Source organism: Nannospalax galili, unplaced genomic scaffold (genome assembly GCF_000622305.1).
Source record: "Nannospalax galili isolate Female #2095 unplaced genomic scaffold, S.galili_v1.0 scaffold62, whole genome shotgun sequence".
NCBI lineage: Eukaryota > Metazoa > Chordata > Mammalia > Rodentia > Spalacidae > Nannospalax > Nannospalax galili.
In genome coordinates, this window is record NW_008348573.1 from 752,124 (window position 1) to 778,891 (window position 26,768).

A 26,768-nucleotide genomic window follows, 5' to 3' on the forward strand; every position below is an offset into this window, starting at 1 on the left:
TTGTATTATGTTTTGTGATGTTAAAAATATTTCATTGGGGGCTGGAAAGATGGCTCAGCAGTTAAGAACACTGGTTCTTCTTGCAGAAGACCTGGGTTCGAATCCCAGCACCCACATGGCAACTAACAACTGTTCATAACTCCAGTTCCAGAAGACCCAACAGCCTCTTCTGTCCTCTGAAGGCATTGCACGACACGGGTGCACTTACCTACATGCAGGCAATACACACATACACATAAAATAAAAAATAACAAATAAAAAATATTAAAAATATTTCATTGGAATGTTTACCGTTCTTTTCAATACAAATCAGTCTTCTATCTCAGATGAAGCCAGTTCCTTTCCTTTGTAAGTAATACCTATATTTCACACTGAACCAACTATTATGGATTATAATAATCAGTTCAATTCCATCAAAGCAAATAGTCCGAGGTGGTTTTCTTACTTCACAGACAATTACTATCACAGTATGTTTTCACCAATGTACAGGATTTTGGAGGAATCAGAGGGCATGGTAATATATATTAACAATAGCTTTGGGGTTTTAGAAACAAACAGATCTCCACATGCCACCTACAAGTGTCATTGTATACATTCACCATGATGTACATGTGCATATGAAGAGAAATGTTTCCTTACAGTCATCAAGAATATGCTATATTTACATACAGTGACACCAATATAAGCCACATAATAATAGAAATAACATCCATATTGAGATAACTGTTCTAAGAGTTTTTGTGTGTCAAGATTTACAACCTTTAGGTGGACAGAAAAATTAATGCCATAAATATATACCATAATGGTCTGCTGCCTGCTCAAATTCAGGGCTTCAGAGTTAAGTAAACTTTGGCTCTGCATCATCCAAATTGAGTGCCCAATCAGTACTAAAATCATCTGATAATACAACATCCTCTTTCTTTTCTCACTATGTTAAGTCGGCATAGTTCTTAATAAACCTATAGACTGATGGTTATTAACAGAAGAAATCAACCATGTAAGTATTCCAGGACTTATTCAGTGTACCTTTTAAAACTGTCTGGGGTCATCTTTAATTATAAGTTTGCTGTGATTTCTTTTTAAAATAATGGTAAAATTGAGAGTTTATCAATAATCAGTAATCTACTATTTGTCCTATGTGTCTCAAGTGAAAAAAAATTCTGTTGCCTACTTTTGTATACCCCAATAGCTAACTGCATGGCAAAAAATGAACCTGACTTTATTACAAGATTCTAATCTTTCCTATAACAGAGGCAGAAAAACCTTTAGGGAATGTCATTAAGCATTACAGTCCAAGATATCACTGATATCCTTAATTTAAATTGTCTAATGGCAGACAGTTTAGAAAAGTATCAGTCTTGGACTAGATGGATGGTAGACAAAAAAGTTACCATTAATGAATGCACCTCACTAGAGTAACTTTAAAATACCACTAGTGCATAGACTTCATCTTTGAGATTCTGATTTGGGGTAATAGAGAGTGAAAGCCTAAGCATCCATTTTTCAAAGATCTCTAGCTCCCTAAGGAATCTCACAGCCCCGCAGTCAAAAACGATTGGTTTAGCCTGAAGATGCATTTGTACACACAAACATGGGCACTAAAAAGAACAGTTATTTTGAATCATTTTGTCTCAAGAATCTTAGCAAGCCTATTTTGTTTGATTCTGCAGTAATTTTAAAATAATCCATATTGTTTTGGAATTGCTGTTTCTTAATATTCTATTTGGCTTCTTGGGTTAAAATATAGTCTATACCCAAATCAACATGGTGTCATAGTGTTATTGTTGCTTTTAACATTCTAGTTGAATACTCAGGTTAGAATATATTTTGTAGCAAAATCAATAATCAGAGCTAGCATTCATGGAACATCCCCCAAGTGTGAAGCATTGTACTGAGTTACTACTGCATGCACACTCTTATTTAATAGTTACAATTATTGGAAGTTTTACTACATCTGTTTTACAGATTATCTTGATACTCAACAAAGATGAAATGGTTTTCACAAGGTGTTACCAGAGCAGGATAAGCCAAGTAGAGTATCTTTCCCAGTCTCTTTCCACATCCAATTTCTCAAAAAGAACCTGATCCAGTTTCCTATCTACTGTTTCTGGAGTCAAGCCAACAGGATTTCATGTCCAGGTACTGTCCTTCTCCACTAGTTTATAAAGAGTGCTATCACAATTGTAGGTATTTTGCCATCATAAGGATTTAAATAATTGCAATAAACCTTAAGAAAACATAATCAAAAGTGTATACTAACTACCTTCTTTTTCTCCTAGAGTACTTGAATCCAAATTGAGATATTTTCTGCCTGCAGAAGAGCAATGGAAACAGAGACATTTGAATCCATAAATATCCCTTGGGATGATGTTTTGAAGGGTTTACTACACATAAATCATGCCAGGAACAGACTTAAATCTCATACTTACTTTGCTGTACAACTTTTTAGCTACTAATAAATAGCAACCCTGAACAAAAATGCCTCTCAAAAGGAGTGAAAGGATTAAAAGCATTAGAACCCTTTTCCATGAACTGATACATAAAGTTTACTCAAAAATAAAAATCTTTTCTCTAAATATTTCACCAGTCTTATTGTAAGTGGTAGGAAGTGTGACCCGGGCAACACTATGCATGTGAGCAGATGTTGCTGTCATGAGTAAAGCCCTTAACAGTAAAATTACAAAGTCACTTGTATAGAGGTGAAATTACTCATTACAAGAGACAGATTCCTGATCAGAGCTAGGTTCATGTTTATTTTGCTCAAAATCTTATGCAGTAATTGTTACAGTTTGGACCATATGTGTTCCTCAAAGACTCATATGCTAAAGACTTGATTGCCAGACCAAGGAACTATTGGGAGAAGCTGGCATGTCTAGATGGTAGGTTGTTGCAGAAATAAGCTATATCACTGATAGTATCCCTTGGAAAACAGAATTGGGATCCTGGTCTCTTCCTCTCTTTTTTCCTTCCCAGCCACCTGGAAGTGAGCAGCTTTGCTCCACCCCACAATCCCCACATGGTGTTCTTCCTCTCTGTTGGTCCAGAGAAAAAGGAGCCAACTAACCATGGACTGAAGCCACTGAAACCGTGAGCCAAAATAGAGCTTTCCTTATTTTAAATGGTTAATTGCAAGTATTTTACAGTAAGTGACCGACACAGTAGATTTTATCTAACGTTAAGTAAGTCCTTCATCTTAACGGAAATGAATTAAAAGATTTTCTAATACATGATATTCCACTCAAGTCACATTAGTTTTTCTAGAAAAAAAAAATGGTATCATCTTCTCTTGGTAACTCATTTTCATGTCCAACAAATTAATAGGATTTAGAGTCAACAATACCATTTGGCACCAATATCATAAACTTTTTGGCATGCCTACAAACTTTCCAGCAACTCATTAAGAAAATTCCATCTACATTTCTTATAATATCACCATGAGATGCTTAAGTTAATTTTTTTTCATTTAATTTCTTAATGGGCTGCATTGCCCTGTGTACACAGACCTTACATTGTTTGTAATAAGAAATCATTACACAATGAAAAGTCTGACAGGACAGGATTCAGAAAATTCACACTCGGGCTGTAATTCTCTCTCTTCCTGCGACTTAAGTCAATGATTTAATAAACAACTTTTTTCCCACATCTCTCTAATATTGGTTTTGCTGCCAACCTGAGAAGGTTGATATAAAAAACAAAGCAAAGTAGCATATGATAGAATTTTTAAAATAAAGAAAACAGTATCTTTTAAACAACATAATTCAAATGAGACTGAACTTATGAGAGATTCTATAAAAGAAACAATTGTCAGGTAAGTTCTGAAAGTTTTATATTTACCATTTATAATAAAATTTTAAATATTTAAAAATCCTATAGTCACAGGAAAGGAATGTTTAGGACATTAGTAGGTCACTATTTTCCCAGCTAATTTGACAATGACATTTAAAAAAATATCAGCATCTTTTTTCTTAGATGTTCAGTACAGGGTAATTTGGACGATGCTGTAGAGTTTCCTCAGTTAAATAATACTGTTATGACTCAGGGTGCTTTTCAGTGGAAGAGAACTTGGCAAACACATCCGAGGCTCTTGTTTGATCCAGAGCATAGAAAAAAAAATGTGTATTGCAATATTATAAAACAGGTTTAATTTTAAAACAAAATTAAATTTCAGATGTTTATTTAAATATTTGTTAATAAGAGCTATTATCAGGAATAATGGAGAAATTTTTTAAATTATTTATTTAATAACCACATACATATAAGAAGCATTTCATTACAACAGCATTGACATATTCAATAACAATTTCCCAAGCTTACAGTTATACAATATTGTACTCCATATAACCCCTATAAGACATAAAATTATATGAGGTTTTAAACTTAAAAAAGATCTCCATTCCATTATTAAAATACAGTTTTACACAGAAAAATTCATTATTAATACAATTGACACTACGATACACATGTGTTTCTAATCTCTATATATCTGATTGTTTCTAGTCACAGTCAGTTACTTTCTGAGCTCCTTGGCATCTGAGCATGGATACAAAGCCATCAGGTAGATTTCAATGGTAATGTTTTTCACATCTACTAATTACGAAGGAGCAAACATTTATGCTTTGAAGATTTTTTTTGTAATTTATTTATATACCCACTTCCCAGGTAGCACCCTCCCATAGCCTCCCTCCCCCAACTAGAGCCCATATACTCTGATATCCTGTTACTGTCTGCTGTCTTGTCAGCACCCCCAGCCCTTCCCCACTACTTGCCCTTCTGGTGAATTTAGTCAGCCTATCTAGAGGCTTTTGTTTTAGGAGGGTCAGCTCTTCTTCATCTAGCGGTAATCAGTTGTCTATATTCCTTTGGATAAGATTGGGGTCTGCTGTTCATTTTCCCAGTTCTATGCTGGGTTACTATCTGGGAATCCCTTTGGCCACCCTGGCCAACAGCTCAAAAGAAGGTATCGCTTGTCTGACATTGTTGCTTGTTATGTAGCCTTTAGCTACATAACATATGGACTCTTGTGAAGTTATGTTGGCCCCTTTAATCTTATCTTTGGTTATACTTTCCTTTTGGGTGTTTAAGGCCATACAGTGGGTCCAGATTAAAACCGATTTATTTTTACTCTTAAGATTGTTTGAGGATCTGTTCCTCAGGGCTTTGGAGGAGCCCCTGGCTCCTTTCTTTTACCAGCTCCACTTATGTGAAGTTAAGTCAAAGGTCCTGCTCGACCATGGTTGGCTTCGTTTGGAAGCATGGAGGAAATGATTCTTCTGGTTGACCCTCCTCTTTATAGACTGGACACTGGTTCAAGTCCATCTGATAGGGTCTCCTCAGCCTCCCTGATCAAGAGGACAGGTGACCCACCACCATTATAGGATATTTTGAGAGATGCTCATAGTCCCCTGGAACTAGTCGACCTAGGAGGGCAAGGAGCAAAAAGTGTCCTTTATGTCCCTCTGACCAAATTATTATAGACCTCAAAGTATATCTGTTAAACACCCAAGAAGGTTAGTTCCACCAGTCTGGTATTTTTAATTACTGTGTGTCATGTAGATAAATCTTGGGCAAAGATCAGTTGATCTCAGATAAACCTTACCTAGACATATATTTCTTGATCTGCTATGTATAATTTATTATAATAAAAAAAGTCTTGCTAAATGAAGAAGATATAACATCTCAAATTTGTGTGGTCTGAATAGCAGATCCCCAAAATATATACAGAAAAAAAAATGGCAGAAATGGGGGCTGGAGAGATGGCTCAGTGGTTAACTACAACTACTGCTGTTGTAGTACAGAGGATACAGGCTCAGTTCCTGGTGACATCAGTTGGTTCATAACCTGTAACTCAAATTCCAGGGGATCCAAAAATAAACTTAAATTTCATGCCTTCTGGCCTCTACAGTCACCAGCATGCATGTGATACCCATAAATTCTTGTAGGTACACACACATACAAACAAACAAATAAATCTTTTTACATGGCAGAAATGAGATAACAGAATACTAATATTAATAGTTTTAAATTTTAATACTCAAACTAATAGAAAAAATCAAATATATGCAAAATTTAGAAGAATATAGTATAAATAAACATTGCCTACCAGCCTGATATAGTTGACATGATATAGGATTATTACAACAGTAAAACACACATAATTTTCAAGGGCATGTAAACAAACCTTCAGATAAATAGCCATATGCTATCCTGCAGAATAAACCTCAACAAACTTAGAGATTATACTCCTGTAAGTTATACTCTCTGAGTACAATAAAAATAAACAGAAACAACTAAAAGATGTCTGAGTATTTCCAAATATTTGAAAATTAACATATATATAAATACACAACGCATCAAGGCAAGACTATTTTCAAAATGTGTAATAATGAAGAAAAGTGAAATAAATGCATATTAAAATACATACACAGGCCAAAGTGACAGAAAGTGTTGAAAAGTCATCCTATGAATATATATATCACCATTAATTTTACAAAGTTGTAAAAATTCAATGGAGAACAGATAGTCTTGTTAACAGATGTTACTGAGAAAAATATAAAATTGAATGTTGAACTATAAACATTGTGGCAACTCTTACTTCACACAAAATACCCAAACTAACTTCAACACATCATACCAAAGAAAAAATAAGGTAAAACTCTAAGACTTGTGGAAGAAAATTAAAATAGATAAAGTTTTTTTAGGACACCAAGAAAGCATTTACTAAAATGATAGTTTGAACTTCCCTCTTCTAAAACCATTATTAATAAAATTAGAAGGCAAGTTAAGGATGGACAGAATTGTATATATCTGACAAGATCTGGTATGTATTTAAAAATGTGTAATAAATAGCAAAAAATTCTATAAATCAATAATTTTAAAATGAGAAAATATTTCAATAGATAGACCTCACAAAAGATATATAAACTGCTAATACACATCTAAAAAGATACCCTGAATAGCAAAACATAGAGAAAATACAAATTTACATCTAATGTGGTAGTTTTGCATGCTTATTTTAATGGAAAAGATTAAGACTAGCAATACCCACGGCTGAAAAGGTCACAAGGCAACTGTAACTCTCAGATTAAGAGTGTAAAACAAATAAAAACACTTGTAAATTATTTTAATTCTTCATTGCTATTATTTTTGTTTTATGTGTATGCTTGTATCACGGGCATGTAGGTAAGTGCAATGCCCGCGGATGTCAGAAGAGGCTGTCAGATCTCCTGGGACTGAAGTTATGGACAGTTGTTAGCTGCCATGTGGGTGCTGAGATTCGAACCTGGGTCTTCTACAAGAACATCCAGTGTTCTTAACCACTGAGCCATCTTTCCAGCCCCAATTAGTCTAATTCTAAAACGTAAGTATATTCTCATCATACAACTCAGAATTATTGTCATAATAATTTATCCAAAAGAAATAAAACAATTCCACACAAAATGCATATTCACAAACATTCAAAACAACCCTGTTCATAAAAGCCAAAACCCTATTGTTTCATAGAACACAAACTGAATTAATCTCAAAAATATAATAGGGACTAAAGGTAGCCAGTCAAAAAGAATGTATACTCTGTGATTTCTTCAATGTGAAAAATCTAGAATAAGAAAATAATCTATGGTGAAAGAGGGAAGACCATGTATGGTGGTATGCTGACCACAAAAGCACATACAGGAACATTTTAAGTTGATATGGCTGTCCTGTATATTGATTGCAGAAGTGGAAATTACATAGTTGTACACAAATTTATTAAACTATACTCTTTAAATGACTGCACTTCATTGTGCATACATTTTACCTCTATAAACGTGTTTTTTAAATGTACATTCGCAAGGAATGATTTTATATTATTAACTGAGAACAAATATAATGCTCAAATAAAAATTCTGTAGAGTTTGTCTTATATGAATTTCCTAGAAGCCTTTCCTGAAACTGAGATTTGAATAACTGTAGTTGTTCAAGGAGGCATTGGTACATGGACATCATCAGTGGAATTGAGAACTGAAGAAAGGAGATGGGTGGCAGAGAAGAATTCAGTAAATTATGTGACACGAAGCAAGTTAAAAGGATGGGGGTATGGGCTCCAGTGGAGGGGGCGTGCTATGGGAGGGTGCCAGTGGGGATGGGGTATAAAGATGATTAAGATTATTTGAGATGTTCTGTATGAAATACACACACAAAATAAAAAGATACCAAAGAAAATGTGGGGGGTTGGAAAGCCTGTGCATCATGCACTAGAGAACAGAGGGAAAAGTCACTGATGGAAGCCTGAAGAGCATTATTATATCAACACTTCTGGTCTGCTACACAGGTACCAAAACAAAGAACTGTACAGAGAAGGCTTTCAGGAAAAAGAATGAAATGGAGCAATGCAAATTGAGATGGTAAGAGGGAACAGAAACAGGAATGAATTTGTATGTTTTGCAAGCATCGTTAGAGGGTACACCCAACCATTAGAGGTTGTTTTGCAAGCATCATTAGAGGACACATCCGACAATCAGAGCACATTGCTGTTTTGTAAATTTTAGGCATTGGGATGTTTAAGTTAAGGAATACTTCAGATCATTCAGCTGTTATTTCTACCTATTTTCAATATCAACACATTACAACTATAAAGATGTAAGCCAAAGGAACTGATAACAGATTTGAAAGCCAGGTTTCTGTGATTCAGAAACACTGGAAAAATTAAACAGTATCTGAGTCTGTCATCATATTAAAGGCACATCCATGTGGAGAGAATTAAAATTTAGAAGGACAACTCATAAATGTGGACTTATTCTTTCTTTTAATGATTTTTATTAGACATAGAACATTTTTCCTGGGATCACTCATAACCAACAATGTGTTTATTATTATTATTATTATTATTATTATTATTATTATTATATTTAGGATTAATATAGCATTTAAAATCCTTAACTATTAAAACTATCAAATTTCAATAACAGATCCTCAAATACTAAAACAGAGGCCTAAGAGAATTAATATAAATTACCACACAGGAAAGCAACAGTTCTGTTTTCTCTTGTGTTTTTTACAGATAATATAAATCAGCAGGAATGTATGGTTATAACTATGTAGCAGAAATATTTACATTAAAAAATATTGATTCCATATATTTAATCTTCAGCACAGTCCTTTCAAATGAAGTGCCTTACTCCAGCACATTTATCTGAATCAAATGTATCAGTCAAGGTCCAAAGGCAAACTCAGTTACATAATCATTAATTTTTTTCAAGTTACATTAATTAATATATTTCCATTCTGTGATTCAAAACTTCTTTACTGGTTTTTGAAGTTCTAGATGTACAATTCAAAGTAACCTTAGATTTACTAACTATAATGTTAGTACTCACAAGTTTTGAAGAGGTTTGGAGCCAACATATAATTTTTACAAATGCTTGAAATATGTTTCCAGATGTTTTCAGATGAGATAATATTTTGTTTTAATTATTGTTTTATTTGTTCAGGTTTTGTTTAGAAATGAAAATATTGGAAATTAAAACTTTATAACAATTATTAGATAATGTTTAAATTGCAGATAGTCTATAATAGGCACACTTTGTAAGAAAACTCACAAATTGCTTAAATTTTTTACTAATTAAAATAATTAAGGGTCTGGAAAGAAGGCTCAGTGGTTAAGAGCACAGACTGCTCTTACAGGGGACCTGAGTTTGATTCCTAGCATCCACATGGTGGCTAACAACCAGGGAATCCAACTCCCTCTTCTGATCTCTGTGGGCATTACAGGACATGGGTGCACTTATATACATGCAGGTAATACACTCATACACATAAAGTAAAAATAATAAATACAATAAATAAAATAGTTTTGGAGGACACTGTACAAGCTGCTAAGAGAGAACATCAATCAATGATCCAACCCCAGCTTTAATGCCTATTAACCACATCAGTCACCAGCACAGCAAAATATATTGGGGCGGTAGTGGCGCTTTTATCCTGGCGCTAATCAACAGTGACCTAATTGGTCTTAAAGCCTAATCAATGGAAGGGAACTCATGTGTGATACTATAAACATAGCAAAATTCACATGGCTGGATAGATCATAGAATGTAGAAAAAAGTCCTAAGCCTGTCACATTCCTAGACAAATATAATTTCTTACTATATGCTAAATATGGATTCTTATATTTACAGACAAGTATGCCAGTCACCACTCATTAAAGAAACTTCTTTTGCAACAGACAGAGACTATTACAGGGTTCCACAACATGTCACATACAAATAATAAGGTTCTGTGAGATACCCAACTGGAAGTGAGACATCTACAATGGAACCTCTACACCTAAAGCTCATGGAACATAGTGATAAAAGGCATAGAGAGAATACTAATGCATCTCTCAACTCTCATTAACAAAGCTCCTTCATACAACAGAGGACAATGAACACAAAAGGCCAGAGCATAGGAAACAGGAGTCTGTAGAGTATGGGTCCCTGAACAGGACTCCTACATTAAACTTCATTCACTCAGGCTCAGGGACCATTGTGAAGGAGGGGGTGGAAATATTGTAAGAGCCAGAGGAGGAAATACATGACGATAAATAAAGGGAATCTTACAGGTTCCCGGGATCTTGCTCACATGAAGTGTCAGCATGCACAAGACCCATGGAAATTCAAGCAGACAAAAATCAAGCACAGAATTGTGGAAATGGGCAGCAGACCCTAAGCTTAGCCAAAATACTATTTGCAGCTAATTACTGCTGGGTGAGGAAGAACTGATCTTTGAAAAAGTGACTTTAGATAGGCCGACTAGACACCAGTGGATGAACTTGCATTAAGGGATGTCTAAGTACACTAAATTGACTCAACAGGCCTTAACATAAATGTAAAACATGAATGAAATCAGTGGGGGGAGGGCTATGGAAGGGTACAGATGGAGGTGGCTGTATAAAGATGATTTAAGGTGTTTTGTATGAAATTCAATTGAATATACAAAAAATAAAACAAAATAAAATAAAATATGCAGGGCCTGGAGAGATGTCTCAGCACTTAAGAGCACTGGTTGCTCTGAAAGGACCTGGATTTGAATCCCAGCACCTACATGGTGTCTAACAAGCATCCATAGCTCCAGTTCCAGGGGATTTGATGCCCTCTTCTGTCTTCCACAGAAACTGCGTGACATGGGTACACTTACATAATTACAGGCATAACACTCATATACATAAAATAAAAAATGAATGAATAAAATAAAATAATCAATTAATCAAGAGATTTGATCCCACTCATCATTGTATATACCCTGAATTGCTCAATTTCATTGCTCGTACAGATTTTACCTTTTTAAAACTCTCACAGATAATATGGAAAATTCTATCTTCTAATGTAAAGAATATATGTTCAATTTTGGAAATATCTTGGACAACATAAAATTCAGCTTTGAAACCATCACCCAACTTACAGACTATATGAATCTGTACTTAGAGATGAATTATATATAATGGGCTGACATTGAACATGAATATGTTTAAGGTATATAATATCCGTATAAAGGAGCTGGAAAGATGGCTCCATGGTTAAGAGTACTGGTTGCTCTTGCAGAGGATCCAGACTCAGTTCCCAGCAACCACATGGCAAATAACCATCCATAATTCCAGTTCCAGGGGATAACACACCCTCTTCTGACCTCTGTCTGCATTGCACAAATATGATGCACTTACATACATGTACACAAAACACTCATACATATAAAATAAAACAAGCAAAAAAATCAAAAACATATGCATATATAAAAATGCCATGATAAAGTCTATTATTATACATAATTAATATACCCTAATAATAGAAAGGAAATTTACATGTTCCACTATCTTTCTTTCTAATTTGCATAATAGTTTTCCTCTCAAATTTCCAACAATGAATTAATATATCAATGAATATAATGTGAATCCTATACAGTATGGAAAAATTTTTAATATTTTTTAAAAGTGATACCTCAGTGTCAGCAATAGAAGCTTTAAAAATAAGAGCCTTCTGAAAACAAACCAAGCTCCGAATACAGGATATTAGTGATGACGACTTTCAGAGCTGAATTTATGTATAAAAGCACCCAGGAATTCCTGACTTTGGTTATGCTTAAGTGAAGCTATGGTTGATTTTCTCAAACCCAGAATTAAGTCTCAGTTGGTATAGCTCCACATACTGATGATGTCTTTCCCATTTTTCCATTTATTTCTGCCTCATCATCTTTCTACTGAATTTCTAGTGTTTGTAAAGTCAAAGTTAATAATTTCAAAATGTGAAAAAGTGACATCTCAAGAAAATATCCATGTAACATAATGCTTTTAAGTGCAACAAAGTTCCAACACAGATGTAAGATTTTTAAAATGTAAATTAATTCATTGTATGTCCTTTCATAAGTTTTGAGGAGATGGGCCAAAGGCATTGGTTAAAAGAAATCAGTGAAATGTGAACATCTGCAATTGATGGCTAATTTCAAAATAGGCTTTCAAAGTATTGTTTTTATAAAATATCTATCTTTAGAAGTAACCTTGATCTACAGCATAAAGTGACCCTCATTGCTTCTTGTTTCTCTCATGTCTCACCAATCCACAGCAAATCCAGCTTTGCTCTGTATCCAGGATGTAATGATTTCTTGCTGACCACTTTGCGACAACCAGGGTCCGAATCTGAGGCATCGACATCACTTTTCTGCATTATTGCAGCAGCTTTACACATCTTCCTGTGACCAAGCTTCCCTTTTATATGTCAGTTAAATCATTTAATTTATCTGCTCAAAGCCCTCTGAAGAGTCTTTTTATAGTCACAGGTAAAGTCAAACCCTGCTTTCTCCATTTATAGCTCATTTTCTTTCTCTCCAGGCTTCATTCTGCTTCAACACCCCTAGTCCAAACCCACCAAGCCAGATCTACCTGAGGCATTTATGATTCTATACATTGTCCTTGGAATGGTGTTGCTCCATGTATGTAGGTGGCTAGCTCCCTTGTTTTTTTCTAATTTTACCATTAAAAGAGCCACTTGCCAAACAGTAAATATGAATAATACACTAATAAATCTCTATAGTATGTTTTATTTGCCTTCACGTCACTTATAAACACCAAGCATACAAAGTATTTATTTAGTGATTGTTGTCTTCTCCCACTATGTTCTAAGCTCTGCAAAGTCAGCAGCATTTTGTAGGTTCTTTACTGATGTATCTTTAGGATATATACAGGCATGTAACACACAGGATGCATTCAGTAAGTATGTCCAACAGAAAAATTAATACCCAGGGGTGAAATTGCACAGGTTGTGTGGATCATTCACTTCCTCTAATCTTCACTCCGTACTCAGAGGCCCATGAAGCACCTCTGTTGAAATTTAGAGATATTTGCAACACACAAACCATGAGGCGGGCATAGAAATGATTTTTTTCAATACACAAATTGATCCTTCAGAGAGTATGGAGAAGGCATATTTGTGCTGTTAAAACAAAAAAGTGTTATACTGATAGCCATATGAGTTATATTGATTCATATTTGCACACTCACCTACAGGAATGGTCACTAAAATTTCCTGAAACCATTCCTATTTTCTGTGTGTCAGTTTGTATAACTTCCTACATTATTCACAAAACTGTGATTAGAAAAAAATGGAGGGGTACCAGCTCCTTCACAGCTCTAAAAGTATATCCTTAGTTCCAAACTAAAGTTGTGTGTCCTTCAATAGACCTATCTCTTTGTTGAACCTCCTTTTAACAGTATACCACTACTGCCACTTCCAAAAAACATGTACCCACAAACTCCATTGAATGATTGAAATAATACCTAGAAAACATTAATTTTATGTCATAGTCAATTGTAAATAAAAGTGCAATTTTCTCTAAATTCCTTTTTATCTGAAACCCAGACCAGTTACCATATGCAGAATCTTACTAACTCAGCCAACTGAAGTCTATTTAGGGGTCCTCTCATCCTGTTGCCAAGGTTACATAAGAACTTCATATGTCCTATATAATGCCCTAGTATTGCCAGAAAAATGTCGCCTGACTCCCATTGGCTATTATTTCATTCTGTTATTTCCATAGACACACAACTCACCTGGCCAGCCACAGTCATGAATGTTAAATTGTTCTTGTGTGTTCCTGTCCCAACCTGTTCCCCCTGTTCCCATATCATGGATACATCAGCCTCCGCACTAAACAGTTTATACCCACTCCCCTTGTCCTATATACCATGTACATCTATCTTAACTCTATTAAAAGCCTTGCATTCTCCCAACATTCCATTCTGTGAACAAGGGCCTTACGTTCTACGATTCCTAAACCAGGAGATTAAGCTTTTTCCCAGGATAAAATATCATAATCATCACATTTCCGTTAAGAAATTCCTTTTCTCTGTAGTTTGAGTAGAGAGTACCTGCTGTGGATGTGAGGGTGGGACTAGCTCTATATGATCTTAACCTGTCCCAAGAAACTCTTAGCTATGATACAGAATTTGTGCCCTTGTGCATCAAGGCTTCTCTTTCTGTGTACTTAACTCGCGTTTTTGGAAAGCAAAGCAACAAACAGAAAAATGTTTGTGGTCAAATCCATTAGCACTGTCAAATTTTCCAAAACAAGCTTGCCAAATTTCATTTGTTTGTTGGCTCTACCACAGCAGAGGCCCCAGTGTAGAAAACTATAGGTTTTAGGGAAAGCACACAGGTACAAAGAATAAATGTACATATGAAGTGGGAGATTACATATTTCACATGGTCACACTAAAAATTATTGCATGAGCAATACATGAAAAATACCTCATGACCCCCCCCATACACACACTGCAAAAGAACGTGTTGAACTAAAGAAAATGAAGAACAGTATTTTAAACACAACTAGGGGGAGGGAGTGGGGAATAAGACAGAGTAATAAGGGGTGAATATAATCAAAATATATTACATGCATGTGTGAATTTGTCAAAGACTGAATAAAATATATTCCAAAATAATTGACTACAGCAGAGATTACTATGTAGTAATCAAAATGCAGATCAGTGATTGCCTGAGAAAGGTGTGAGGTTTGTAGGAGTTGAATGGAGAGATGATAACAGTGTACAGGTAACTTTGGGGAATGATAAATATTTTCATTACAAGGCACTGTATTGGGGGTGAACACACACTTACAAACACAAACTGTGCACTTCAAGCTTCTAAGGTTTATCTTATACCAAGCATACCTCAAAACACACCCAGTGTTTTATCATTTATTTAGTGTGAAATATTATAAATATTATATTTTAATGATAAATTCTATTTCCCATAATGCCTTTTGAAAATATGAAACTGGAAATCAAGCTAAGCTATTAATGGAGAATGTTCACAGAATACAAGTTGGAAGAACATGAGAATAATTCTAGTTAAAATACTGGAGCGGAACTTCCCATCACACTGTAATTCTATTAAATAATGATTATTTTGAACAAGAGCAAAACATCAGCAAGTAAGTGAACAAAATGAAATGAGCAGAAACTTTAGAGTGATGGTTAGAATACCAGGAAACAAGAGTGAAGAACATTCAGCAGATCCCAATGCCTGTTTCCACATAGGAACTTAAGAGAACAGGAAAAATGGCCAGAATTATTCATGTATTTGTTTGAAAAATAAAAGGTGCAAATAAGAAAAACAAAACACATCAGAAATTTGAACCATCCATTCAAATTTCCCACCCACTCAGCTTTATGTAGAAACTGTATTTTGCTTTTGTTTCATGCGTCCATGAGAAAACTCAATTCAGAACAAATTGAAAAAGAACAGAAAGACACATTATAAAGTGGCATAACAGGATTTGAACTGAACCCATATTAAAATTACTTGACTCATCTTTGAGGGAAATTAAAGTCACATTGTTGAAAGTTTTCTCAACATGCTTCAATATTTCCTTAAAATGAGGCTCACCTGCAGAACTGTGCAGTATTTGGAAGTACATTTTCCCTCTGTGGCAGCTATCACATTAGTGTACTGACAGGGACAATTAGAGCTGACTTCTGAGCAAGGCCATTGCCAGCACTTCCATGGGAATCTGAGGGATCCCAGACCAGAAATCTTATTTTATTTTTTATTGATTGTTTGTAGTTTTTTTCTTAAGAATCTTAATTTATCTTGTAATGAAAACAGAAGCCTGTTGAGAGTAGGGGTGGCTGTGAGGAGGGTGTCCCCCACAATCTGGCTGCTGTCTCCTCCTCAGCCCAATGGAGACTGGCTGAGCGCCATTCTGCACTGTCCACCTGGGAGCCTGCCAGGTCTCCACAGGCACAGCCAGCTTGCACTCAATCTTTGTAGTTTTTATACAGTATAGTTTGATGGTATTTAGATCCCCTCCCCTATCAAGCAACAAATTTTTCCAACTTCCTTAGCAAATCTTGACAATGATTTTTCCAGAAGAAACACTGAAGAAACCCATAAATAAATTTTGACATGAAAAGTAGATTTCATAATGAAGAAAAGGTGAATTTTGAAAACACTTCTTTTTAATGTAGTTATTGAGCAACAGATGCTTACTAACAACATTCTTGCAATATTTCTTTAAACAGTCACAATTGCAAAGACCAAGTTCACTCCCATGTTTGGGCTGAGGAAACGGATGACCAGAGACTAAGAACATTACAGCTGTTGTGTGACGCCCTGGCATAGGATAGGATTGAGAAATAGTAAATGTGCATGTGTTTGTGGGTATGTGTATACACTGAAGAAACCCATAAATAAATTAATTTTGACATGAAAAGTAGATTTCATAATGAAGAAAAGGTGAATTTTGAAAACACTTCTTTTTAATGTAGTTATTGAGCAACAGATGCTTACTAACAACATTCTTGCAATATTTCTTTAAACAGTCACAATTGCAAAGACCAAGTTCACTCCCATGTTTGGGCTGAGGAAACGGATGACCAGAGACTAAGAACATTACAGCTGTTGTGTGACGCCCTGGCATAGGATAGGATTGAGAAATAGTAAATGTGCATGTGTTTGTGGGTATGTGTATGGGGGCGAGGGGAAGTTTGGACACTACATCTAATTCCCAGGTTAGAAGTTGGAGCAGGGAGAATGGGAGAATACTTGGCCTCCCTTAGTGATAGTTACTGCAACCATCAAGCGAAGGCATCTCACAGATCACTGAGGAGATTTAGCACCATCCTGCAACTCAGGGGACAAGAAGCGTGTCTTTGTAAAGGTGAAAATATGCACATTCAAGTCCTTTTGATCAGACTTAAGACACCTCTCCGGCTGCTTTGTGCTCATTTTAGAATGTTTCTCTCGACTTCTGAGTAAATGAAAACTAAAACTGTTTATGAGACATTCATTCTTTTCCAGACTAGTAAAAGGAAAAGTATTATAGGTTTCTTATTCAAAATATTTGATACAGAAGTCAGTAGCAGGCCCTAATTTGTTATTGTTCCTCTGATGTGATCAATCCCAGCAATAGTATCCTGATGTCCATGTCTGAAACCTCTAAGGAAAGTCTGATCTAGCAATAAGCTTCCCAGGATTCTGTCAGGCTACATCAATGGATTCAGTCTTTGTCACCTACAAGCTAAGTAAATAATAATCATTTTTATGCAAATCTGTTTTGAACTTTTAATTTCTAAATGCATCTAGTGACTGACATTTGATTGAAATTTAAAAAAAAAGAAAATACAAACTAGATTAACAGATCAATAGTTAAATAAAGTGCCTGAAAATAATACACCAACTAAGTCTTTCAAAGGTTTATAAGCACGTCAAATTGTGTTTCCTTCAGGCTAAAGCTTGGCATTCATATTTGATGGTGGAGATGTAAATTGCTCTTCCAAAGGGTTGTTTGTATTGGTTAAGCTTCTGCTTACATGCAAAGCAGTGCGGGAAAAGGAAATAGTTTCTCAGGCTTCTCAAGATTGTTTAACCTATTGTTAAAAATATGGCTTATAGTTTATTGCTAAAATAAAGGAACATAAAAAATGTTAGGCCATAGTTTTAAATTTAGCAAGTATCTCAAATTCTTGCAGAATAATTACTTCTACAACTATAATATATTATTAACAATTATGTCCCTTTCCACTCAAGCTGAAAAATTCTTCAAATGGTCAAGGTCCCAAAAGTGTACAGCTGAAACCACACCATGGCAACTTTTTTTATCATAAACAAACTAGTATCATTTTTATTCCATGAGGCAAGAAGATACAGTAATACTTTTTCCTCAATTTCAGTTTTGCTGGTATGTTTTTGAAAAAAAAATTCTGAATAATCTGCAAACCCTGTTTACATCAGATATCATCCATTTCTAGAGATAATTTCTATATCTTTGCAAAGGTACTGGAATAATTTTCTAGATCCTAAGAAAGTTGGTTCCTTAGTAGTGCTTAAAGTTGATTTTTCTAAGAAACCAATGCATTTTTAAGCATAATTTAAACTTAATCAGCTAGTCTGCTGAAATAACAAGTTGATCTAATAACACTTTGAATATGAATAATTGAAATCTTCATGTTGATGATCTTCCTCTACCTACTTCCTAGAAAACACAGGGGGAATAGATTGGATACAAAGAAATTATCTCTCACATAAAATCTCTGTGTCATCATGACTTCTCTGTGTAATAGATGGAGAGAGCTGATAATGTAGGAGTTTGGGGAAATGATGTACAGGCCCAAAAAGAGTCTAAAAATTTAGATATTGAAAAAAATGAATTCTTTCTCAGAAGCTTTCTCAGAAGTTCTTATTCTGTTTCTTGTAAAGAAAGTCTATAGAGAAGCAGATCAATTAATCACAATATTAAGCATTTTCTGTGTGTTATGAAGATGTAAATGCAATATTTCTTTGGGGAGTTTTCAGAGCAACATAGGAGGGGGACATTTAAGCTTTTTTTTTTTAATCTTATTTTGAATTTCAGATTAGGAGAGGAAACCACGTAATGAAAGCTATAGTCCACCAATTAAATGATCCTAAAGGAAACAGTCTCTCTCTCTCTCTCTCTCTCTCTCTCTCTCTCTCTCTCTCTCCCTGGTTTTCAGGACAACAACTAACTCTAAGGGATCACATTGATAAATATACTAGATATACTTCAGAATAACAAGTTTTATCTGTGGCAAGCATGCCCAACGGCTGGAATGCATGAAGAACTTACTACCTGTACTGTTCTGTCACAATCTCTCTAAATATTAGCCTCTAAATTTCATGGAGAAATCAGTTACACATTGATACAAATCACTTCCCAGATAATGGTAGATGACTCTAAGAGATGGACACTTAGCAGGTTATGTGTTTGATTTGCCAACAAAGATTCTCTTTCATCATATCAGTGATTGAGTTCTCATTTAAAAATCTGTGATTTTTTCCCCATTAAGCTTCTGTTATTTTTCTATATGAAAATATGCCCATCCTAAATAGAATACGGAAAAAGTGAAAACAGAGATGACTACTTTTCATTTGGTTTCTTTGGTTAGCTTTGAGATTCTTCATCTACAATTCCAGACTTTTGATCCTAAAAGTAAGTAAACGTGAATATTTTTTCAGGTGTTTATTTTTCTGGGATTCTGTACAGTAACTTTAAAAGTAAAGCTTAGCATACATAAGCTACATCCTACATTGATTATTTGATCCCATGTGCTTTAGATAATTTGAGACTTGGAGCTCTCCACTAATGTCCCAGTGTCTGTATCTGAGATGTGCATTCACAGTAAAGTGAGGGAAATTCATCCACAATCTTAAGACAACTTGATTGTCTTTTAATGAAAATACATGGTCTTCACTTCTATCCTCTTACCACTTTGTAGGGGGTGGGTGCGTCCACTAGTTGTAATTAATTTAGGAGACTACTATTGTGTTCATTGATGTTTTTTTTCTTTTGATATATTCCTTTGGGGTATTCAAATAGCTGCATTACATTAAACCAAAAAGGAATGCAAGGTTGTATGTCACAATTATTTCCCAGGCTTGAGACTGAAATTCGTAAGTTGTTTTGACTGGACAGCTAATAACAATTTACATAATTTGCTCAAATTTAAAGACATGAGATGCAAAGTCATGGCTGTAACCCAGCACATTCTTCTTGTCAAAACCATTTAAATCACCATCTTACACACGTACATATTGAAACTCAAATTTAAGTGTTTTATTTTTATGTACATTTCTTTTTGTCCAGAAATAAAATATCTAAATACAGACAGTGTAATGTTGAATATGTATAGCTTTTAACAATACTTGAGCTGAATAGATGCTTTGTACATTAAGTTTGTCTTTTAATGGAGTTCACAGCTACATTGATAAAATGGATTCCTCAGATTCCTTTTTTCTTTTTTAACCAATAACAAGCAGAGAGACGAGTACAATTTAATATTAATAAGCAGCTCAAATGACACTTGGTTAAACTATGTACAATACAAACCATTCATACAAATGAAGACTAAGATATTGAATTTGTTACAATATGTGTAGTAAAGATAAGACAGACACATAACTTACATGGTGTCTGCCAGGCATTTCCCTTCTTATATAATGATCAGAACTTGTGTTAAGCAGTCTTAGTTGTTCTCATAGCAAAGGTCCAGTGATTGGCGATGAAAGGTGTAATCCTGGTGTCTGCCACATGTAAATTCCAAGTGTTTGCTCATCTATACTGAGAATGGACTCCTCCCTCCATAGAAAGAAGAACCGTCCTGTATCACCTTGAATGTGCCTACTGTATGCTGGGAAAAAGTTACTACACTTTGTTGTGTTCATAAAATAAAGAATACTGAGCTCTAAAGACACATTTTTCCATTTAACAAGCATATAACTCCTACGGTAGTATTCACCAGCACAGCTACTCCAAGCAGTAGGAATGCATGAGTGGGGATTATTCATTAGCATGGACTCAAAACTTTAAAAGAGATTTCCATAACAGCGAGTGTTAGACACATCTTCTGTCTAGGTAATCCTTTTTTTTGATCACAGTTTATCCTGAACCATCAAAAGTCAGACAGTGAAAGTGCTCTCAACGGGAACCTTGATAGATGCAAGCTGAAATGTGCAAGAGTGGGTGTGCTCGTGTGCCTCTGTGAGAGCATGTCTTCAGGTGACTTTACGATCTATGGTGATTTACAACTATGCTGAGAGATGAAGCTGACTGGGCAAAAATTATATGGATTGTTTTCCACTAATATGTTTGCACCAGTCGACAAGAGCAGTGGTGTAGACACATTCCAGGCAACAGATGTGACCTTCTTCCTTAAGGTAACAGCCCTGTCCTTTGACCTTGAATTCCTCAGGCTTCAGTCTCAAGCCTTATTCATCCTCATCCCGAGGGGAAGTAAGGTGTGTCACTGTGGTAGTTGTAGTCAGGGCACACTTTCTGTACTAGTTTGTAGTCTGTACTATAAAAGGAAATGTAAATGCAGATCACCTTGAAGGGCTTGGAGCAGAGCCAGGACACATGACTTTGGGTCTGCTCCTGGTAACAGGTTTTTGAAGGGTCATAGTTGCAGAGTGTGTTCTTGGTAGCTTTGTCAACCTTTTCATATTCAATGCGACAGTTGAAAGACTTGGAATCTTTGGCATCAATCACAGTTTGTTGTGCCAAGTCAAATTCCACGATTTTTGTTGGGGGCACCAAGCTGACAGATACATTCCCTTGACCAGTGGAATTATGCCTGAAATATACACTAAACGTTCCATTGCCATGATCTACAATTTTCCCAGTTATCAACAGATTTAGCTTCACTGTTTTGATGTTGGAATGAAAATCACCCCATCCAAACATTTTCTTAAACTTGCCCGTCTTAACAATGGGCCGCCTCTTGGCCCTGGGCCGAGGCTCCTGAAGGTCTGTGGAGTTCCTCAGCCAGTCCCAGAGGTCTTGCTCAGAATAAGGTTCTGGGGTGTCATAGCGCAGGTCCAAATCTGTGTCATTTTCTTTGCCACGGAAAGTCTGTGACAGGAGCCGGCTGATAGACAAATCTTTGCTGCTTTCTGTCCATATGTGCTTAAGTGTGGATTTGCTGCTTCCGGACTTCAGAAGTTCTGACTTTCCACCATTTGTTAAATTGGCACACGTGACCTGAGAAGAAAATTTAAAAAATGGTGTTTACATCTCCACATCTAAGAAGACACAACACACACACACACACATGCACACACACACACACACACACACACACACTCTCTCTCCAGCCCTTGCTGGGAGGCTTAGAATTAAATGACAAAATTGTTTTGTTGGTTTTATTCTTAAAACCACCTTCACCCTTGCTGGGAGGCTCAGAATTAAATGACAAAATTGTTTTGTTGGTTTTATTCTTAAAACCACCTTCAGTATCTGGCCAATATTTATTAAGATGTGATAAAATACCACTTCTATTTTTATTCAACAATGGGAAAGGGGAGGTGTGGGTAGATTAAAACCACCAAGCATGACCTGAAGATCCATATAAAACATCGACTAAGGGAGGAAAAGGCCACCTAGCATGAGTAAGCCAAATTGAATTCAAATATAAACCAAGCTAAAGTAAATTATGTCTCAGCACCAAAATGCACTTTTGAAATAAACTTTTATAAATCATTATTTTTTTTCTGCTTCAGAATCGCCATAAGCTCTAAAGCTGTATAATTTTCAGAAGTATGGCAGCTGATACCCCATGGACTCTTAGATACTTTATGTCATAATTATATTAGAAATAAAAAGCCATTTAAAACAGAATGCAGTATATGTTAGCCAGTCAACACAAAGTAATCTGTTTATTATCATCAATCATTAGAACAAGGCATAATATATGTCTTTTTTTATTTTCCAGAGCTTAAAATGTGGTCTAAGAAAAGAGATATAATTACTACATCCAATATTCACTACCATGTAGGTATTTGACAATCTGCAGAAACACACACAGTCAGCAGGTCACTGAGACTGTGAGGGTCAAATAGGGAAAAGTTTTCCAAAATCCCAGTCTTGCTTCTTTGGAACAGTTTCCCCCAACAAACCCAGGGATTCAAAGGAACCAGTATTACAAGGGCTTCACTGGCCTAAAGTTAAAGCAGTGATTGCATCCTGAATTGGGGACTCCGGACAGGGTGAATACAACCCAGGACCCAGAGGAGCCAACAGCCAATGCAGGCAAGCCATTGACCTTGTAGACTGACTCCTCTGGGGCAAGGTTGTTAAAGTGATCCCTCCAAGATGCCCATTGAAAATCCAAATTTCACAATTTACCCCTCTAGCCAGGCCCCTGGTGAACCAGTCCTCAGAACCCAGAGTGGTTTCTCTGATGAGTCTGATTGCCACACAGAAGCCTCTCAAGTCTCCATCCAAACAATTCTCAAAGTAAAAGATCATTCTCAAAGAGCTTTATTAAGTGAAGCCCACTAGGAATTAGAGCAGTGTTCTTAAAGCTCCCTCCATAGACATCTATACAGGCCTCTTGTTATGCAGCAAACCTATACCAAAAATATCCATGGAAAGGGTCTATCCAATTTCCAGAGGCACAATAACATAAATTTAAGGGCCTGACTCACTAGGATTTTATTCTAGCTATCACTTCCCTAGTCAACCTATTTAACCTCTTTCTCTGCCTCAATTTTCTACCTCTGTAAACTGAAATTGATAATGGCATCTTATTTATAATGTTGCCAGAGGACTGAATGAGGTAAATCCCATGCATCATTGAGAATAGTCGTTGGCACATCAAAAGGTCACAATAAAATTTGCTATTGTTACAGAATCTAAGCTGATGTTTGAAGACCACTAGAGAAAGAAGACCACCAATTAGTCCTTCATGATGTTGCCTAAGAGTAGCTTTGCCCTGAATGATGCAGCTAATTCTTGGAACCAGGCTGGAATGAGTTCCCCCAGAGACATGGATGAAAGGCTTTGACTATCTAAGATAGAACAAAATTCTTTATCTTTTCCATCTTGTCTTTTCACAAACACAATGGGATAAGTCAGCTTTCCCTACAAATCAGAATTATTTCCATTCCTGCCCAATTCAAACCGAGACAATGTGATTTGTGTGGGACCATTCTCATATGTGGAAGAATACCAATCACAGTTGACCTATTGGCCAAACTGCTGACCTTAAGAAATGCTGCATGTCAATCTTTGTATAAATTCACTGCATCAAAGATAACATACAGTTTTTTATCATGGGTTTATGTCCCATGACTTCACCCTACAGAGCCACACTTAGAACACTAACAGGAAACTCTAACACGCCATTTCAAGCTAATAGCCTGTGTCCTGCTGTACTGTTACCATGTCCCAGGCAATAGCTATGCCACCCTGGAAAGAGGCAGAGGTCATGATATGCAGATGTTACTGAAGGACACACAAATACCAATGAAGAATTATATCATAGTGATAGGATGAGTCTTAGAAAGAATGGACAGATTACCATGTGTAAAGAGTCACAAAGCAACACAGCCAGCCCCATGTTCACTGTCACTCTTCAAACTTTTAATTGTATCACAAACCAAAATGAAGCACCAGCCTGGTGTAGTGGGTGATGGCTCAGATGGCTCACTTCAGGTCTCAGAGGGAATACTGGGACTTGGGAAGGTTATCTTTGCTACATATTTTCTTTCCGTCCTGTGCATTCTCCCTTCACTTCTGCTTGGCCCTTGGAATAGTTTCTCTCCTCTTACTTCTGCACCCAAACTGTTTCCTGTCTATAATTTCTCATTACACCAAACATTATTCCAGAACAGATTATATTTAAGCAGTGGACTTGACCAATAAAAGCACAAATATCTGTTTTTAGCAAAGTAATGCTTTTAACAAGGACTAAAATTTATGATCTGAAGGACTGAAATTAAAGGGGGCTGGAGAGATGGCTCAGCAGTTAAGAACACTGGTTGTTCTTACAGAAGACCTGGATTCAAATCCAAGCACCCACATGGTAGCTAACAACTGTCTGTAACTCCAGTTCCAGGGTATCCAACAGCCTCTTCTGTCCTCTACAGGCAGTGCACGACATAGGTGCACTTACCCACATGCAGGCATAACACTCATACACATAAAAATAATAGATAAAATATTTTTTAAAGCAGAATATTCTTTGAAAGAGAAGGATTATGCATAGGTATGTATATAGGAAAAAATGAACTTAATTTTCCACCTATCCTTTTTGCCTGATGATAACTTCATCTGCTATGGGATGATTTTCATTACCATATATGCTTCTTAAAGATGGAAGAATAAACCTCTGATTTTTTTCAGGTGGACTATCAATTGCTTAGTTTAAAATTATGCTCTGCACAGCTGAAGTGATTACAAATATGGACTCTGGAGTCAGACTGACTGAATCTTAGACTAGGCTTTGATCCTTAACAGCTGTGTTATGTGCACAACGTACTTAACTTACTTAAACTTCTGTTTTCCCCTCTAGAGACTGGGAGGATAATATCCACATTCCTCACTGGCCCATTGAAGAATTAAATAAGATACTCTACCCCCAGTACCAAGCACAGTCCCTGAAACACGATGAGTGTTCAGTATTAATGGCATCAAATTATGGAAACGAATGGCTATGAATAACTTGCAATAGTATTTGAGATTAGACATACTTGTGTAGGAAAATGTCTCTTTAGCATGATCATAAATATAAAGCAGATAACTTACTAGGAGCAGAAGGAAATAGGGAAGACACGTGTCTAAAGATTCAGCTGAAAAATAATGAAATAAATAATGGAAATGAGCTGTACCACCTCACACCTATAGCAATCAAAAGAATATTATCCACTCACAGACCTGTTAAGAGAGCAGACCTGAGAGTAAACAATTATACCAAAATAAAATACTTTAAATTACATTTTAGTAAAATAAACCTCTAATAAAATGGACTCTAATACAATGTGTGCTGAAATTATTTTAATTTTTTATTTTTTAAATTATTTAATAACCATATAATTAGAAGAGGCATGTCATTACAACAGCATTGACATATTCAATAACAATTTCCATAGCTAAGATGCTTCTCTTTCAAAATTGGCTGTAAATTTTTAGGTTTACAGTTGAATTAATATAGTTATACAATATCATACTCCATATAAACCCTATAAGACATAAAATTAAGTGAGATTTTTAAACTTTGAAAAAGATATCCCTTTCATTATTAAAATACACAGTTTCATACAGAAAAATTCATTTTTAATACAATTGCCACTAAGGTGAATATGTGTTTCTAATCTCTATATGTCTGATTATTACTAGTCACAGTTGGTTACTTTCTGAGCTCCTTGGCATCTGAGCATGGATATAAAGTCATCAGGTAGATTTCAATGGTAATGTTTTTCACATCCACCAATTATTAAGGAACAAATTTTTATGCTTTGGAGAATTTTTTTTATACACCCACTTCCCAGGAAACACCCTCCCATAACCTCCCTCCCCCAACTAGAGCCCTTATACTCTGATATCCCTGCTACTGTCTGCTGTGTTGTTGGTACCCCCAGCCATTCCCCACTACTTGCCCTTCTGGTGAATCTAGTCAGCCTATCTAGAGGTCCTTTCTTAGGAGGGTCAGCTCTTCCTCATCCAGCAGAAATCAGTTGTTAATATTCCTTTGGATAAGATTGGGGTCTGCTGTTCAATTTCCCAATTCTATGCTGGGTTACTATCTGGGAATCCCTTTGGCCACCCTGGCCAACAACTCAAAAGAAGGTATCACCTGTAGGAGCTCAAGAGAGGTAGGACCATAGGAGACGGGTATTATTAAGGGAGAAAGGGGGGAAATGGGGGCACCTTGAGTGGGAAAACATGATGGAGGAGTGAGACAATGTAAGAGATAAACAATGCCTAGCTAGTTTTGAAAACCAGAGAGAACCATATTACTCCTACAACCTACT

General features: G+C 35.9%; 1 protein-coding gene across 1 annotated transcript in view; it reads right to left on the minus strand.

Annotated features, from left to right (window-relative positions):
• Positions 1 to 20,051: 20,051 nt before the first annotated feature.
• Nxph1 (neurexophilin 1) overlaps positions 20,052 to 26,768 on the minus strand; it is a 312,972-nt gene continuing 306,255 nt past the window's right edge. Inside the window, exon 3 of the mRNA XM_008845511.2 lies at positions 20,052 to 21,996. Coding sequence (XP_008843733.1) covers positions 21,235 to 21,996 — 762 coding nt within the window. The 3' untranslated portion in view covers positions 20,052 to 21,234. The remainder of the gene's footprint in view (positions 21,997 to 26,768) is intronic.